Consider the following 19,690-nt stretch of genomic DNA (forward strand, 5'->3'; position numbering starts at 1 on the left):
ATCGTGGGAAATCCAGGCAAACCAATGATTAATATCATGAGCATGGATCTAGGCAATGGGAATACGAAGACGCGACAGCCAAGTCAGCCTGACCAATCGACACCTCCCACGAAAATCATTGCTTGCTGAACGCCAAGTCTAAGCAAACGAGGCTAAGTCTTATGGTTGTAGTGCGATACACATACAATTGTCATCACGAACTTATGTGTATCATACAGGATTAAATATATTGATAGAGCAAGACAAGACATTATTGTTGCAAAATTATCGAATATTTCAGAATGATGGGTTAATGTACTTTAGTTGGAAGCACTCACCACTACGAAAATTTTAAGTTTAAAATCATTAGATTCAAACCGTGAAAGACGGATCGTGTGAACAGATGCATGTACACGTCTATGTCTCTCTATGAGGTGCACGTGAAGCAAGCCATTATGTCATGTTCGTTATCAACTAGTTTATCAGTCGTCATCGGCCATGGCATAACTAGATGTCATTCCTGAAAGACAGTGGAGCTTAAGGATGTAGTGCGATGTTGAGTGATACTGAAGTCTTCCCACAATCAACCGTAATTTACTCCATACTCTCTTCACAAGCAAGCGAACAGGCCAACCAACCGAGTGAGCTACACATCAGGTGCGTGATCTACATCTTTACCTAACAAGATGGCGAACTGGATCGGATGGGCAGCTTCCAGTGTCGTCTTTGGCGGAGTACTTATTCAATTAACATTGGGAACATTATACTCCTTCGGTAAGTCGATGTTGAAGTCAATACGGTAACATGTATGGTTGCATTAGCTGATGGTAAGAAAATATCCAGAAAAACATGTATACTTGTAAAATCAGGCAACGCTTACAGAGAATACCAATACCTGCTGAAAACAACAGATCAGACTTTATATGGCAGCCAGCTATGACGAGGGAAAGTCGACTCACATGGCATGAAATGCACGCGCTGCCTACTAGGGGTCATCTCAAAGATGTTTTGTGCTTTTTCATGTGCGTTGGATATGTTTTATTTATTGATTAACATCTTGCGAGTCTTTCTTTCAGGAAGTTTATGTTAAAATACGTGAAAGAGTATGATAGTTGATCAATACCCATAGAAGAGCATTGTATTAAATGTCTCAAAATATATAGGTGGCATGATCAACGGTTTCCAATTTAGATTTACGCACAAAGATACATAATTAGAGTGACAGAAAGAAAGAAAAAACAAAAACCCAAAGAAACAAACATACAAAAAAACAAAACAAAAAGAAACCACCACCAACAACAAAAACAAAACAAAACAACAACAACAAAACAAAACAAACCAAGCACAAGGTTGTAACACAAAAGGGTTGGTTTCAACTTTCCAATTGCTCATTTATCAATTCCCAGGCAACATGGACCCATATATAACGTCTTACCTGTTGGAGAAGTTCCCCGACCGGAATATCCGCTACTCAGACACAGCCTGGGTGTTCTCGGCGGCAACTATCGGCATTGGATCCATGGTCGTACTGGCGGGCGCTATCTATGACAGATTCGGTCCTCGAATCACTGTGTTCCTTGGCTGCTTGATACTGTGGTATGCCATTTTAAATGAGGAAGATAAATCTTTAATTACCGATTAATATTAACATATATTTGCAATTTTGGGTTTTGCGTTGAGGCTTGGTTGTTCATGCTTGTCGTTAGTTCCCAATGCCAGGTAAATGTAAGGTGTATGGTCTGTTTACAGCTCTTCCCGTATCATGCGTCCACTAATCCTACCAAGCTAATGTTCATGTATTCCACTGTACCTTCGTCCACCGATCCCAGCCTAATGTTCGTACCGTCCTCTGTTCGCTGTACCTGCGTCCACCCATCCTACCTGCCTACCGTTTGTGTATTCCTCTGTTCGTCGTTCCACGGTGGAGGCAGGCCCGCCAGTCTTACCTGGCCAAAATTCGCCTATTCCTCTGTTTGATGTACATTCTTCCTACAATCCTACCAGGCTACGTTATACCTCTATTCGTTATACGTGCGTCCACCAACCCTACTAGGCTAAACTTCATGTATTGAATACTCTGTTCGCTGTACATTCTTCCACCAATGCTACCAGGCTAACGTTCGTGTATTCCTACGTTCGCGTTAAGTGCGTCCACAACCCTACAAGGCTAAAGTTCGTGCATCAATCTGTTAGCTGTATGTGCGTCCACGAATCCTACCAGCCTAAAGTTCCTACATTCCTCTGTTTGCAGTACGTGCGTCCACCAAGCTAAAGTTCATGCATTGAATGAGAGCGTTTCACACCGCACTCAGCAATATTCCAGCTATATGGCAGCTGTCTGTAAATAATCTAGTCTGTTCCAGACAATCCAGTGATTAACAGCATGAGCATTGACCAAAGCAAATAGGAACCGGTGACATGTGTCAGTCTGCCCGCCCGATCCCGTTAGTCCCTCTTACAAGTGTGGGTTACTGACGTCACGGGTTGACGTGCATACAACTGTTTCCTGAACGACTCAGGTAGAAGTGTCCACTACCTGTGCCAGAACTAGGGTTCTGGGTATCGTTGTGCAAAGCGATCTAAGTGCTCTACACTATACGACCGCACACAAACGCTACCAGGATAAAGGTTGTGGTTCTCTGAATGGAATCTGTCAAACAAGTTGGAAGCAGTGATTACGTTCAGTCTCAAACAATTTCCAAACAACGGTTATCACGTTGTTTCTATCTGTATTTGTTTCAGCTGAGGGTTGGCTCCTGTGAAGAGCCACCTCCTCGTTGTTGGTGATGGGTAACGCTGATCGCTCTTATCCCGAGTTGATCCTGGACAGAATGTGCCCACAGCACCCCACTGCTGGTCGTAAGAGGCCACCACATTGGGAAATCTGTTTGCCGTAGGTTGCTGAGGGCAACTGGAGTCTGCAACAGCGTTCCTTTGCCTAACACACTACTTCAGCCCTTACTTCACCTGGACGGGTGGTTGAATGATTCCGGTTTAATCAATCGGCTGAACCCCAAGGCCCAAACAATTTCCTCATTCATTTATATATATTTTTTTGCTATCGGTATCTGTTTCAGCGGAGGGACCACGATCACCTACATCACTGTCCAGCGCTCCTTGCCCTTCGTGGTTCTGACGTATGGCCTCATGTTTGGTTTGGGAGTAGGGATATCATACGCTGTGCCCATGAGCTGTGCAATGAAGGTAATTAAAGGTGGTTATTTAAACAGCTTACATTTTGATAATGATTGTGTGGGAACGACCCGTTAAAACGTATTAAACTGGGTCCAGCAAATTGCCACCAAATTCCTGTTTTCAAGATGAGACATTGTCCTGACTTAATACATTCGTGAAACGACTCCCAAATTCTTTTCCTGGTGTAGGAGAGTTTTACATTTGCGTGTGTTGAAGAAGGATACGCTTACATCATATGTCTCATCATAATTCCATTTAAAATATATATTGTATAATGAACTCTACATTGGTAGATATTTCTTAAGGCTGTGATTTTGGCTGTTAATATCTGTGGCCTGTGACAATTTTCTCTATTGACTTCTTACCTTAATGAACTTTTAAGTGTGCGACACTAACCATGTTCTATTTATAGTGGATCCCTGACAGAAAAGGGCTAGCCTGCGGACTGTCTGTGGCAGGATTCGGTGGTGGTGCTTTCATATTTGATTACGTTCAAACATGGTACATCAATCCTCAGAACGAGCCCCCTCCCTATTTTATCCACGGCCAGTAGTAAGTACTCATTGTGCCGCTTGTATCATATGTTGTTGCTGTTTATTTCACAAGACCAGTGTGCAAGTTGTTTAACCTGTGATTGTGGGTGTGTAAACACCATTCCAAGGGATCACCGGCATCATCTCGAGTTTTCCTCATACACACACTTGGTGAGAATGGAATTCTGTTCACAGCGGCATTAACTCAAAGCCACTCACTCACTCACTCTTTTCTTCCCACTTGCCCCCTTTCTCATAATAAGTTATTGTTAGTCACAAGGGATGGTAACTCGAAGTTCATATAAAAATACTTCATCTCACGTAATGCAGAGGTGTAACTCACTAACTCATTCCTGACATCCCAACTGACCCCCAGTCTCAAAATAAGTTATTGTTAGTTACAAGGGGTGGTAACTCGAAGTTCATATAAATCTCATTGAAGGCAGAAGTATATATCTTATTGTCACATTCAACAGAAAATGACACAAGGTGAATGTAATGGTAAGTAGTTGCTCCCCCTAGTTATATCCCTAAACCATTATGAAACGCGGTGTTATCCATCCCCAAAATGGCCAACTACTGTCAACAGCTTTGACAGCCAACTATGGCTGTAGCCTTGGTCCGGTTTAGTAAAGTCATATTTGGCAGTCGCGCAATTTGGAACCGGATCTAGGTCTTGAATATGCGTTTGTCGCCTGAAATCTCGTAGTAAACTGCGCCCTGCCTCGCATATCGCAAGTTGGCGTGCGCAAAGGGAACCGGGAACCAGCTTAGTGCCGGAAGTACCGTCTCGCGAGACTTACAGACCCTGTAGACAAAGTGGTGCTGTAGTACAGTACAGGGTAATTGACTGTGTATTGCATGTGTTAATATGTTTATCATAGAAACTGAAAATTATTTGAAGATATACGTTATTTGGTGTTTTTGCAGCGATGTGTTTTCAACTTGTATTGCAGCTATTTTACACAACGAGCTATTCTGAGCAAAGTCCCTCTCGTCTTCATCGTTCTGGGAGGGTGTTACTTCGGTCTTCAAGCATTAGGAATCCTGTTGCTAAGGGACCCGCCCAAGGTGAGGTGCCCTTCGACAACAACTCGCAAGGGTTCATCCAACTCAAGACAAAACTGGGTCCTAGCTACCAACAAAAAAAATCTAAATGATATCCTACAGGCACATTTCTTCATAAGACATAACAATCTCAGACGTAGTGCTGGCAGGCTCTCAAAACACCATTACCATTTGCAAGTTTCGCCAGTATTTGAAATACATTCATATCCTTGCCCTCATAAAAATCAGTTCATACCATTCTTCACATACATGTATTTGTAACAATGTTTCAGGAATAGATAGTAAATTAATTAAAGCCAAATATTCGATATAAAGATTTTAATTTCATAAGATATACGTGAAAATGATTTAAAGAAAATAATGTTTTAGATGTTGTTTTTTTCCAACCTTTTAAAGACACTTAAAACACAGGTATGACTTAAGAATGCACATGGCCTGTGACGATCCGTGTTAGAATTTGTCTTCAGTGACGGTACATGTCATCGGTCCTCATCTGCGTAGATCACATGATGCTCATCACTGTATTGTCCGGTCCAGTTTAGATTGTTTGCACTGTACTTATATAGATGGAAGATACAAACAAACTGATGCATGCTGATGTAACATCTTCCCCCTCTATTTATTGGTCGGCAGAATAGGGTCGTGGACGTTCAGGAAGATGTGGACGAAGAAGAGACATCACTGACTTCTGAAGGGGAGCTTACTTCCAACACGAGGTCCAGTTACACATGGATGGACGTTCGAACGACTTGGGTTCTGTTATTTAATGTCATGTGTTGGCCTTCTGCTCATAGAGTCTGCAGAGCATTCATTATGATGCTTACCTCTGACACATCTCAGGCGAATCGTGTGGCCGTCGACGGAATACTTCGTGATAATGTTTCGATAAATTTAAAGTCACATTAGTGAGTGAGAGCGTTAATATTTAACGTCATATCGGTAATATGTCCGCCATATCGTGACGAGCGTGCTTTTGACGCTGAAATGGAAAATATGTATATTATAAAAAACCTAAGGACGAAAGACAGTAAAACAACTAGAATTTCACAATAACTACAATAAAAAGTTAAAACTAATAACACTATTTGCACAGTACGATATCAAACAGGTTATAGATATCTAAGAACAGAAGTTAGATCACATACGATGGACCATGGGGACTTACAGTACCTTTTCTACCTGCATGGTTCCTAGTTGGCTCTAAAGCTTAACTATGCTACGCCTACTGAACTAGTTACATCTGCTGCACTTTTTAAATGAATTTCTCTGGTGAATGTTTACATTCAGTATTTCCATACACAATTTATTGTTTGTCAGATTCATAAACAGGTATAAGGCGGGTTGGTGGTTGTCTTGTCTAGTTCGTACAGCTTCTTTTTCATTAGGAAGTGTTGGAACAGTTCATTAGGAACAGTTTTTCAACGAACAAACACGCCTGATATAAGACACAAGATCTAATCTTTCCAATTACATCAAATCAAAGAGCTATTTTGTCATGATTGTAGCCACGGGCACGATGGACATGAGCAATACGTGTCTTGGAAACACAGTTGGAGGACGAAGGACTTTTGGCTGTTGTGGTTCACGCTGCTCTTCAACACCGTCGGGCTTGTGTTCTTTTCAACATTCTGGAAAGTACGTTAAGTTCCCGCCTCAGATGCAGTTGTGTGAGTCAGTCAGTGATTTCGGATTAACGCTGCTTTTAGCAATATCCCAGGGGACAACAGAAATGGGATTCACACAATGTACTCATGTGAGGAATCGAACCAGGGTCTTTGGAATGACAAAAGAACGCTCGAAGTACTAGGCTACCCCACGACCTCTTATTTGTCAAAACGCACGTATACCTGAATTTTTGAAACGAGGTTCTTGGGAGGACATGCTCAACTGTGCCCAATACGATCTTTATCAAGTATTGTGATAAGGCTATTACAAATAACATATAAAAGATTTCAAACATGTACCTAGAAATGACTTCAAGGTGGATTTAACAATATAAAACATTATGGTAGCGGCGTATTTGATCGTTACAGTGATGTATTTTAGGAACTTTCATATTTTGAAATGATCATTGCAGGCATATGGACAGACCTTCATCCATGATGATCACTTCCTGGCCGTTGTTGGTAGCTTTGCATCCATATTCAATGCTGGAGGTAGAATCTGGTGGGGGTATTTTGGCGACAAACTGTCCTTTAAGGTATGAAAGTTTTTAACAAAGACGTTTTCTGAGACATCCACTTTATTTAAGAGATCCATCTTTCATGCATAGGTGGACGGAGACTCAAGGAAAGAAATAACCCATTCCAGTTAAACAGATAAGGTGAAGACCCGTGAAGGTCCCGAGGTAGAATAGGCCTTCAGCAACCCATGCTTGCCATCAAAGGCGACTATGCTTGTCGTAAGAGGCGACTAACGGGATCGGGTGGTCAGGCTCTCTGACTTGGTTGACACACGTCATCGGTTCCCAATTGCCCAGATCGATGCTCATGTTGGTGATCACTGGATTGTCTGGTCCACACTCGGTTATTTACAGACCGCCGCCATATAGCTGGAATATTGCTGAGTGCGGCATAAAACTAAAGTCACTCACTCATTCAGATAAGGTGAATCATCAGCCTTCATGTTATATGTTGTGTTGTTGTCTATGTTATAGATTGCGATGATGTCCCTATGTGCAGTATTCACGGTGCTAATGGCGACGTATAAGTTGACGGAACTAGCAGGAAAACCACTATTCTTCATCTACGTATGCCTGACTTTTGGAACTTTCAGTGGAAACTTTTCGTTATTTCCATCTGTCACAGTGCAAACATTTGGACAACGCTACTTCATACAGAATTATGGACTGTTGTTCACCTCTCAGGTTTGTGAGTGAGTGAGTGAGTTAATATTTAACGTCACATCGGCAATATCTCAGCCATATCGTGACGAGAACATTTAATACTAAAATGAAATATATGTCTATTATAAAATCTGTCAGCGAAGGACAGTAAAACAACTAGGATATCACAGAGTAGAATATAAAACTAGTAACTATACCTAAAACAATTTATCTATACAGGACAATACAATGTAAAAATGGGCTATAGATTGCTAACAACTGAAGGTAGATCACCATACTAGGGACCATGGGGACTTACAGTACTTTTGCTACCTGCATGGACCCTAGCTGGATTTACATCATTCCCTCAGCCGTCAGCAATTTGTGAAATCTAGCCATACAATAAAAAGACACTTATTCTACGCTTAAAAACCTGGAAATTTAGAATTTACTTTCACTGTTTGTGGACTTACGTACCCTCTCAGGAGGACAATAATTTTACAATACTTCAACCCCCTTTGAGGGTACAGCCACTAACAATTCTAGTTACAAATCTAAACAACCAATAATTAAAATATATCTATTTACAGAACATGTTATTCAAAATTCAACCAGAAAATCAATTTCTTTTAAAAAACCTATAATTAAATGAGAATTAATGTTAGTAAAAAGATCCTGTACAGTTTTGACATTGAAATATTTATCCCTTGTGATGGAGAATTCGACACAGTCAAGCAGAATATGCTTGACCGTGACTCTCTCATCACAAGGGATACAAAATGGATGATCCTCACCTTTTAAAAGATATGAATGAGTATATCTAGTGTGGCCAATACGACATCGTCTTAAAATAACCTCTTCAAATCTGGACTGACAGCCCAAGTAGGTGTAACCAATATACGGTTTTATTTCGTGTAATTTATTTATACCCACTTGGGTGTCCCACTTCTTCTGCATCAGATAACGGATGTAACTTCTAATGCTAGCTTTGTAATCAGTGTAAGGAATAAGAAGTGGTGTCACAGATTTGTTGAGTGCTGCCTTAGCAGCAAGATCAGCCATTGTGTTACCGGAAATGCCTACGTGGCTGGGTAACCAACAGAATACGATGTCGTATTGGCCAGTAGCAAGATTATTATACAATTCAATAATTTCAATTAAAAGTGGATGTTTACAAGAAATATGTTTAATCGCTTGAAGACAAGAAAGAGAGTCTGAATAGATTATATATTGTTTACGTTTAGGGTGTCTTTGAATATATTTAAGAGCTGTTAATATGGCGTTAGCTTCTGCTGTAAAAATAGAGCTGTTATCTGGAATTCTAGAAGATATTGTTCTGGTTCCAATGAAAGTAGCACAAGCTACTGCACCACCGTCCTTGGATCCATCTGTAAATAAGGGTTTGTAATTGCTATATTTATGTTTTAATTGATGATATTCTTGTTTATATTGTAAGTCATTAGTTTCTGATTTTTTAAATGATGTTAATGTTAGGTCAACTTGTGGCCTAACCAACTGCCAAGGAGGAGAAGAAAGAAGACGAGAAGGCGATATACTTTCCAGCTCTATACCGGCTGAAGAAATAAATGGTTTAATTCTGTGCCCAAGAGGTGGTACAAGAGAAGACTTTTTGTTATACAAGTCTGAACACACAGTTATATGCAGGGTTAGATTCATTAGAATATAAGTTAGTAATGTATTGTAAAGACAATTTTACACGACGTTGAGTAAGAGATGGTTCATCGGCCTCAACGTAGAGACTATCAATAGGTGAAGTTCGGAAAGACCCAAGACAAAGTCTTAAGCCTTGAAGTTTAAGGTTGCTTTTGCAGGCTCCACCATATACGATGGAGCCATAATCGAGTTTCGAACGGACGAGTGATCGATATAGATGTAAGAGGGTTGCTTGATCCCCTCCCCACTTTGAGTTGGAAACAACTTTCAACAAGTCAAGAGCCTTCAGGCACTTAGTTTTAAGGGACTTAACATGAGGCAGAAATGTTAAGTGGGAGTGAAAGATTAGTCCCAAGAACTTGGCCTCCTTTATAACTTTGATTGGAGTGCCATCTAGAGACAGTTCAGGATCTTTATGTGGCTTATATTTTCTGCAAAAATGTATACAATTAGTTTTGGATTTAGAAAATTTAAAGCCGTTTTCAAGAGACCATTTATTTATTTTGTTTAAACACAACTGCAATTGCCGTTCAGTAGTATGCATGTTTTTTCCACGACAAGAAATATTAAAATCATCCACAAATAACGATCCATCAATTGAATCGTTTAAAACTTTTGATAAACTATTTATCTTTATGCTAAAAAGTGTAACAGACAAAATACTGCCTTGTGGAACACCCTGATCCTGATTGTAATGATCAGACAGGGTAGAACCCACTCGAACTTGAAACTGTCTATCATTTAAAAAGTTGGCTATAAATTGAGGCAAACGACCTCGCAAGCCAAAGTCATGTAAATCTCTTAAAATACCATATTTCCAGGTTGTGTCATATGCTTTTTCGAGATCAAAAAAGATAGACACAGCATGTTGTTTATTAATTAGTGCATTTTTAACAAATGATTCTAAACGCACTAAGTGATCAACAGTACTTCTGTTTTTGCGGAAACCACACTGTATATCAGTTATAAGGTTATTTGTTTCCAAGTACCAAACAAGTCGATTATTTATCATGCGTTCCATGGTCTTGCAAACACAGCTAGTTAATGAAATAGGTCGATAATTGGACGGATCCGTATGATCACGTCCAGGTTTAGGTATTGGTACTACTATGGCGTCACGCCATGAAGGAGGAAAGTTACCCGATGTCCAAATATCATCAAAAATATTGAGAAGAGTTTCTAGGCAGGATTCCGGTAAGTGCTTCAGGAGTTGATAATGTATCTTATCAGCTCCAGTAGCAGTGTCATGAGCTTGATCAAGAGCAGTATGGAGTTCATGAATAGAAAACGTTTCATTATAATCTTCCCCATTATCTGAATTGAAATTAATAGTTTTCTTTTCTTCTTGTTTTTGATATTGCAGGAATTTTGGTACATAATTTGAAGAGGAAGAGTGTTTAGCAAGGGTTTCACCCAGTTTATTAGCAATATCTGATTCATCAGTAAGTAACTGATCTCCATGTTTAAGGTGATGGACAGTAGATTGAGTACCTTTACCTTTAATTTTCTGGACCATGTTCCATACCTTGGACATTGGTGTCCGAGAATTTATTTTAGATACATAATTTTGCCAAGATTGGCGTTTGTTCTGCTTAAAAGTACGTCGCGCTTTAGCATTTAAAATTTTAAATTTATTTAAATTATGCACCACAGGATGGCGACGGAAATAATGTTCTGCTTTTTTCCTTGCCTTCCTAGCTTGTTTGCAGTCATCGTTGAACCATGGTTTTCGAATATGTGGAACTGCAGAGGACTTTGGTATACACTCATCAGCTATGGAGTTCAATTCATCAGAAAAGCATTTAATAGGATCAGGAACGTCAATAAAACGTTCAGGTTTAAGTTTTTCAGCGCACATTGTTTCATATAAAGCCCAGTTAGCCTTTTTAAAATTCCGCCTTGATGATGGAGGAACATCAGATGGAATTACAGCTGTTAATATAGTAGGAAAATGGTCACTTCCACAGAGGTCATCGTGGACTGACCATTCAAATTCATTAAGTAGTTCTGAATTTGTGAGTGACAAGTCGAGAGCAGAATAGGTCCCTGTACCAGGGTGTAAATATGTGTTAGAACCGTCATTATATAAGCATAAATCGTTATCTGAACAGAACTCTTCTAATAGTTTACCTTTAGTATTCGTAGTTGTACCGCCCCAGAGTGGGTTATGGCCATTCAAATCTCCCATAATAATACACGGTTTGGGAAGTTGATCGTATAGGGTTTGAAGGTCAGTCTTCTGAAGAGTTGTAGACGGTGAGACATACAAAGAACATAATGTAAGGGTAACATGTAAAGTGAGTCGGACGGCAACTGCTTGAAGATTAGAAGTGAGTGTAATGGGGCTATGGATAACATTCTGTTTGACTAGGATTGAGGATCCTCCAGTGGCTCCGTCACCCGGAGGTGAGAAACAATTATAATCATTGAAATGACGTAGCTCAAAAAGATCTGTCTGCTTTAAATAAGTCTCCTGCAGACAGACTGCTGACGGCGTACAATCCTGGACCAATAACTGTAACTCATTATAATTATGCCTTAGTCCTCTGCAGTTCCACTGTACAATGTTGTGGGAGTAAACTATCTTTTGGGTGGGTTGATTGGGGATCTACCCCGTACTTTCTTTGAGGGCGACAAGCTATGTGCCCTGGGATGGGTGTTATCACACACTTCCATTCCTTCCATTGAACCATATCTATTATATAATTTTATCTTATTTTCTGACCCCTTTGGAGCTCGATTTGGTTTAGTAGACTCTGTTTTTGCTTTGGATTTGGATTTGACATTTTGTTTTTCACCTCCTTCAGACTGAGGTCTAGACTGACGAGAAGCAGTCAACTCGATCTGCTGGATAGTACGTGGTGCTATCTGAGTAGAGAGAGGTTCTGGATGCTCCGTATTCACCCATGTCAAGACTGTTTGACAGGAGTGTGATGAAGTGATCACGGGTGTAGTAGTGCCTTTTGAAGCTGTTTCGGGTGTTTTGGTGATAGAAGCATATGTTTCCGTCTGTTCGGAGGACTGTACAATCTTTTTTGCCTCAGCGAAACTGATGTTTTGAGAAAATTTGATCCTGTTTATTTCCATATGCTTTTTCCAAACTGGACAGTCTTTCGAAAAAGCCGAATGACTTCCTTGACAGTTGGCACATTTTTTATAGTTACTATCACAATCTTCTGTTACATGTGTATTCTCAGCACAGTGAGCACACGTAACAGACAATGTGCAGTTAGAAACGCCATGTCCGTATTTCTGGCACTTAAAGCAGCGGAGAGGATTTGGAATGTATACATCAACATTCAGATTGCAGTAACCTGCCTTGATTGACTTAGGAGGATTTGGAGCCGAAAATGAGAAGAGGTAAGTGCTTGTTTGAACAGTCTCATTATTTCTTCATGTTGTAAACCTTTTGACACACGTTACTCCTTGGTCCTTCAACTCAGAAACTATATCAAGCTCAGACATATCTGAAAGGAGGTGGTCACGGTCTCGGACAATGCCCTTGCTACTGTTCAATGTTCTGTGAGCTGAAACCAGAACAGGTACTCCAATAAACACATCAATTGATAACAAGTTTGTCGCTTGTTGTTTCCTGTTACACTCAATCAACAGTGAACCATTTCTCAAGCGCCTGATGTTTTTTACTTCTCCTGCTATCCCAGAGATTCCTTTAGAAATGGCAAAGGGATTGAGTTTGATAGGAGTCTTATCAAGAGTCTGAATAACTATAAACCGTGGCCAATAATCAACAGATACAGACGGCCGTTCCTGATCATCATTTTCAAGTGGACGTTTTGTTTTTTTGGTAGGGGTTTGGTATTCCATGGTTGAGATTGAATGGTTCACCACCCGAGCTCCCCACCCACCACGGAGTGTCATAAAGACAGTGCTCATCACAAGCGGGTCTCCGACTTGTAGCACCAGGGATACCCGGATGGTATACTCCAGTAGAAAAAATAAATCATTCTACCAGATTGGCCCATGAGCCACCGCCTTCTGGGTATAGGACTCTAGGCAAAATACAAAAGAGAAATAATGTCAAATTCAAATAAATATATTTAAGCCAAGTCATCTCACAAAAGTTTTTCTGAAGTGTCCGAAATTGTGTATCAAAAATGCATACACAGGGCTTGGCATGACCAGCCGATTGGTTGAACCGGGCCCATTCAACCACCCGTCTAGGTGAAGTTAGGGCCGAAGTGGTGTGTTGAGCATAAGGAACACTGGTCCTGCTCCCATGCCCTCAACCACCAGGATCCCCTCCTCCACCGACACAGGGCCGCAACCCACGGCACACGGGTTGGTGGACCAAATATCCCCCCGGGTCCACTACGGGGGTGTCGGCGAACTCTTGGCGTTACCCAGCACCCACCACGAGGAGGTGGCTCGCCACGGGTGCCTCTCAGGTTTGTACCACAAGTTCCGTGGAGACTGCATGACAACACATTACCCACAATACCAATGGATATCAGACCAAAAACGGTATCTGGGTGAATGAGAGAGTGAGTCGACACTGCAAGACGATATATTACGCACAATACCAAAGGGTATCAGACCAGAAGCGATCTGTCCCAAGCCTCATGTGTTTACTAATTTGTCAAAACCGATGAGAACTGGCATTGGTCTGATAAATCACGAATACAAGTGGGATGGAAATACTGAGAAGATTTCAATCGTTTTCAGAGGGTGTGTCCTCTGCATTTCTCCTTTTATGGACAGATACATATACTCCTCACAAAAAATGAGCGATAAGTATTTCTTTATCAATCTGAACAGCGTTTTCGCCGGCATGTTACTGAAAGGTAAATATTCAAAGAATACATAACCTTTAGTGACTGTCAAACTGATTTACCTGCTAAATTGGATAATATCAACCGAACACAATTACCCCCAGAAACATCATGGAAAATGTGTGGCATGAATGTGCTCCACTTACCACACTCTATGCAGCACATTTTGCACGATTGGCGACGACGCAACTGTCAGAAGTCATCAACATCAAAAGATTAGCTCCACAGATGAATAGAGACCAAGGGGTTTACCTACCCAATGCCTGGGAAATCAATTAGACACGAGGCTTCACCAATCATCAGCTATCCACCGTTACAGCATCATCCCACCCTTAGTATCTCAGCTTTTGTAATTGTTAGTCTATCACCCCCACCATTGTACACCTATCAATACACTGGCTTCTCCTGATTAATCCGTTGTAACAACAGCATACCAGCTTTTGTATATTTTAATCCTCTTTTTTCATCTGCTACGTTTCAATTGTATATACATGCTTAAAACACCTCTCTGGCTTCATGTAAATTACCGGTATATATATCCTGTTTAACTGTTAGTTAGCATCCACCTGACGAAGGGGCAAGGAATAGCCCAGAAATGTTGTGAAAACAATAAAGAAGAAGTTGACATCCATAACATTTTGTCGTATATTTTGCACTTCTATTTCACGGGTACATGTTTTTGATGATTTGTAAGTCTATTATTCCTCAGTACCATGTTATTTCATTGCATAAATCATAAGGACATACCTTCACTTTTCTATTGCAGCGTTCCATGATTTGCAATTTCAATAAATGAAAATGTCATGAGACTAAAATCTTGTGTTGCCTAACTCTTTGTTTGGAGTATATTTCATACTTTGCAGGTGGCCATGTCCTTGATCATTGCCGTAATTGCTCCCTACATGCAGGACTTCATTGCGTGGTATGGGCTCTTCCTCCTGGCGACTGGTTGTTCCTTTACCAGTACGTATGGTTGAATATAAACCTTACCGGACAAGCCTCTTGGACCATCCAGTGTTCTATCACCGCCACGACTAAATATACTCCCGTGCATTAATTAAGCATCACCCTATTTTGAAGATAAGATGTGCTGCTACAGAAAGCTTAAGGATGACATTGTGATGGGACTGCAGTTTTACCAGAGTAACTATAGTAATTGTAGTTTCGTCACTTGCTGAAGCTACACAATTAAATTAAGTTTTAACCAAAATTAACAATTACACGTCGAGTAAGCTTTTATTATGCACCAGGAAAAACCCGAATGTAAAAGATTCAAACTTTTTTCCTACAATTGAAATTAAGAAAATTGAAAAAGGCCACATTATTAAGATTTAGGTATAAATCTTTTATGATTTTGAGTTTACTGTATTGAACAAACAATTATCCTTGTCGGATAGTAATAATTACAAGTAAAATCTGTTTGTTTTGTTTGTAAAACAGCTTTTGCAGTATTTTAAATGTTATGTGTTTAGTTTGACAGTAGCTTTTCCTAAATTTAGTTTACAAGCATTCATCCACTCACCTTAATAACCAGTTTATAGGCCACATGACAATTAATTATTACTTTTACTTTTCAAAATCAGGTAACCTGTTTTAAGACAGAAAAACGCCAGTTTTAAATATGGACAATATCCTAACTAAAGTAGATGGTCATTTCAGTGATGTTTTCATTATATAAACGTTCAATGCTGGTTCTGTCAAATTATAAAGGTTATTTTTCGGAAAGAGTTTAGAATTTCATTTCAGAGAAAATTGATTGGTGCTTTTTTTGTACACGGATGTATACATGGTTATTCATATTTACATTGTACTGCAATGACTGGTGTTTGCTCGAGTATGCAACTGCTTGTTCCTGATATTGTCTGGAACAATTTACATGACTGATTATTATGTGCAAGAGGTGTAATCCCAAATATAACACGTGTTACATGATGAATGTAGCTGTTGTGTCAAAATATGAGCAATTACTCAGTACATGTTGTTTCTCTCCTGTTCTAGGTTTCCTACTGACGTTAGCGTTAAAGCAACAGCGACCGTTCAACTGAGAAACGGGAGATACGCCCATCTGAAACAGGTCATTGACCTGTATTTATGTCTAATGATACGGTATATAACTGGTGTTGTGTCTCAGTCGCGCTCTGTGTGTTGTTTGTTATGTTTTTCTGTGTCACGGCCAAGTTCTGCTAAACCCAAAATGAATATTAGGAAAGGTACACTTGTTCATGTAATGACAAATAAGGATTTGCATTTAAAGTCAATTTTAAAAAAGCCAAAAGAATAAAATGGGTCATTAATCAAATGGGTTATTTCAGATACCCAGTGTAATATGTAGTGTCGTCAAATAAGCGGCATTTCATCAAACACACGAAGCATTCCCTACTGGATCCATTAATAAAGACACTAATGAATTCTTTATTTTTTATCAATGGTCCTGCTTCCACAATGTTAAACGCTGGGAATTCGAGTAAAGGTGTTCCCAATTAAAGCAGCGGCTGGTATGTGTGATGTGACCTGTTTTGCTGTATTACCATTCCTACAGTCCATGATATGTTCATATGTTATTGAAAAGTGAGTGAAAAATATATTACATGGACATATTCCGTGAATATTTCATTTTAAAAAAGTGGCTTGTATTAATCATTTATTGTTTAAATAGTGTATTCCTTTGTTCATTGGATTGATTCCGGTACATGCCCCATTTGAGAATCCACAGAGCTATTGGTGTCTGTAAGGGAAGCATGTTTATTATTATGTATTTCTCATTGCCCGACTAACCCTTCTAATTTTATTACCGACCACTCGAAACATAAATCATTCCATCCGCCTCAAACCCAAAACCTACCGTTTCGTCACATGAAATGTTTCTCTTTTCATCAGTCGCTGCCACTAAGCCAAGGAACGCGCCAAATTGTAATAAGAATTACAATAAATGAGAATCAAGAACATTATACAGACAATTGTGTCCTTATTGATTTTTATATATTGATTTTTTCAATATATTTTTTTCTCCTCGACCGATCAACCCACGTTGAGACTTTGGTGGCTATGTGTATCGACCCCAACCTTGAGGGTAGAACCTGGCACCGATGTTTACATAATGTCTAAATGTAATATAACCATACTTGGTGCGTTGTCATAATAATGTGTTGAGCGTCCAATCCAACATTTGCTTCCTTGATGGTATGTGAAGTTATCCGGACAGGATTATGACACGGATTTTACAAACCAGCAGGAACACACGCAAGACACACAACGAAATGATTGAAAACATGTGTTATTGATCTTCCGACTTCAACTTAAAGTTATTTCGCTGATACCTCATGCAGGATTTGCGCGACAGACTTCCCTTGAAACACCATATACATGTGTGGTCACGAGTTGTACAGTACTCCGCAAAATATGGTGCTACTATCGCGTTACGTATGAAGACAATAGCATGCAAAGAAGTTATATGAGCTTTCTCGTCGTCTTGGAGATGTAATTAGTGCCCCCTGGAACAAATGATAGCTTTCTTCAAAGCCCCCTCTTTATCATAAGATGTAAAATATTTCGTTCTCGGAAATGAATCATGTGTTGTAACAGCATTGCTAAAGCAGAAATGGTGGCTCCCTTTCTCCCTACCAATGCAAGTGCATTCAGTCTATTTCCAGTATCCCAAATGCGTCGACAAAGCGATAGTCACAAGCAAGGACAAAATCCAAATGATGTCATTCACTCGGAGGCATTGTTGCCGCTTCAGCAGAAACCTTCGAGAACGAGACACTTTGGCATACTCTTCGTCATTAAAAGAGCAACTTTAGCAACTTTATGTGTAGGTCTTGATATGTACTGCCCATCAAAAGTTTAGGCTCACCTAAAAAACGTACTACACTTACACATTTTGTTTAAAAATTGCCAATTCACTCTGGTTCATCAATTATGACACTCGTGACAATATTCTTTTCAACACTGTGAATTTGTTTCACAATATATCGGTTCATGTGCAAACAGTATCAGTAAACAGCATAAGTACCCGGTTCAACCAATCGGCTGGTCATGCCAAGCCCTGTGCATGGATATTTGATGCGTATGCCTTTCATACCCAACTTGTGGGAAGGCTGTTGTGTTTCTGCACACGTGCCATGATCTGATCCTGGATTATGTGAATTTAAGGGTATGCCATTCACCTGATTCCTCAGTCTAGGTAACCATAGTGTCAGTACCAGTATTATTCGTTACACTCCTATTCTTAATCTAACAAACCCTAGTAGGGGGGCAGCTTACCAAATCGAACAAGTTGACGTTCCCACATATCTTTTTGAACTTTTACTTCGAAAAGGTTTGTGCCCGAACGATTGCGAATGCTATTTTCCGTACGATCGCTTCCACTGATCCACATGGAACACGCTACATGAATGAGTAAACAGTCGCTGAAAATAGTGTTTTGACAATATTCAAGGAAATATTAACTAGTGGCAACCACGTCGGCAGAATTCAAAGCGTATATACTGCGATCAATTATGTGTGCTTTATGCGGATTTTCGTTTGTTGAGAGATCAATGTCAGTGAGCAGGGAATTTTGTAAGTCACGCCGAACCCAAACGAGTAGCCGTTGTCTGACTGGATAAATCCATTCGGTTGTCTCGCATTTGATTGGGCGGTCATAGGTCGCTCTTAGTTTACCTGACGCGACCTTCTACTAGGGTTGGACTCGGTGAAGGAGTGAAACGAATAACACTATGGTTTGTTGCACTCGGTGTAGGAGTCTAACAAATAACACTGGGGTCAAGTTTACATTGACTTGTTTTTTCCTTTACAATGATACATTGTTGTAGCCGAACAATGTGTGACTTTCAGGTTTATAATGTGGAGAAAACATTTGAAAGTACTTGTGTCTGAACATGTCAATGTATTGAGCAAGGAAGGAAATTCAACACACACTTTTATCACCACACCGAGAAAATGAAACTTTTGCTGGCTGAAGCACACAAAATCACCCATTGTTATTAAATCTGTTTCAATTTCCTGAAATAACAACATACATTTAAGATTGAAAAAAGTTTCACACTTGCAGTTCAATAAAACTCAAATATGAACTAACAGTTGAATGCATGATTTTCTTTTCGAGGATAAATCTCAAATGGGTATAAGGTACAATTTAAGAGTAGTCATGAAAACAAGATTTGTTTCCGGTTTCCTCATATGGATCGTAATACATCGATGCATGTCCCAATTCACGACACGACAAACGCGTTTGTGACACGAGAAACGCATAATTTACAATGTCGAAAATGTCAATAAAATCTGCAGCAGCATTTTGCCCATGCCTGTACCGTGGTGACGTAATGCCCATATATATGGTAGCTCCCTTGTGTGACTCAACAATTCACAGCTGTAGACTGGAAGAGTGTTTCATATTAAATCCAATCATGAATAATGAAGAATCAGAGACGTCTGAAAGTAACAATCGATTTTTTTTCAAAACATTTAAAATACCACGCTATGCTCATTTACTAACCTTTCTTGATGTCCATCGAAAATGTCTTGTCAGTTTCAAGAGCATGATGAAACTCTACATAAAGTTTATGGACGAGGGATATAAAATCATTTTCTTCCATCGTTAAACAGAAACGTTCTTCCAAATTTAA

General features: G+C 39.8%; 1 protein-coding gene across 3 annotated transcripts; it reads left to right on the plus strand.

The window, feature by feature from the left end:
- Nucleotides 1-455: 455 nt before the first annotated feature.
- On the plus strand, nt 456-17,011 carry LOC137282147 (oxalate:formate antiporter-like). 3 transcript variants are annotated; one of them, XM_067813875.1, is made up of 11 exons: nt 456-753; nt 1,386-1,575; nt 3,057-3,183; nt 3,587-3,726; nt 4,664-4,778; nt 5,409-5,491; nt 6,281-6,410; nt 6,853-6,975; nt 7,432-7,641; nt 14,927-15,026; nt 16,062-17,011. In XM_067813875.1, exons 1-11 carry the CDS (start codon nt 666-668, stop codon nt 16,106-16,108), a joined length of 1,353 nt encoding a protein of 450 aa, XP_067669976.1. In that variant the 5' UTR covers nt 456-665; the 3' UTR covers nt 16,109-17,011. The 3 variants fall into 3 exon arrangements, with proteins under 3 accessions (XP_067669976.1, XP_067669977.1, XP_067669978.1); XM_067813876.1 differs by having other exon boundaries at nt 478-636; XM_067813877.1 differs by having other exon boundaries at nt 481-753; nt 7,432-7,524.
- Nucleotides 17,012-19,690: the final 2,679 nt, after the last annotated feature.

This window comes from Haliotis asinina, chromosome 4 (assembly GCF_037392515.1).
Source record: "Haliotis asinina isolate JCU_RB_2024 chromosome 4, JCU_Hal_asi_v2, whole genome shotgun sequence".
Classification (NCBI taxonomy): Eukaryota; Metazoa; Mollusca; class Gastropoda; order Lepetellida; family Haliotidae; genus Haliotis; species Haliotis asinina.

Excerpts from the sequence above, each read along its gene's own strand:
- LOC137282147 (XM_067813875.1), top strand. The coding sequence starts at position 666 with ATGGCGAACTGGATCGGATGGGCAGCTTCCAGTGTCGTCTTTGGCGGA. Across the intron at positions 1,576-3,056 it reads CTTGGCTGCTTGATACTGTG|CGGAGGGACCACGATCACCT; the intron begins GTATGCCATTTT and ends TATCTGTTTCAG. Across the intron at positions 3,184-3,586 it reads CCATGAGCTGTGCAATGAAG|TGGATCCCTGACAGAAAAGG; the intron begins GTAATTAAAGGT and ends TTCTATTTATAG.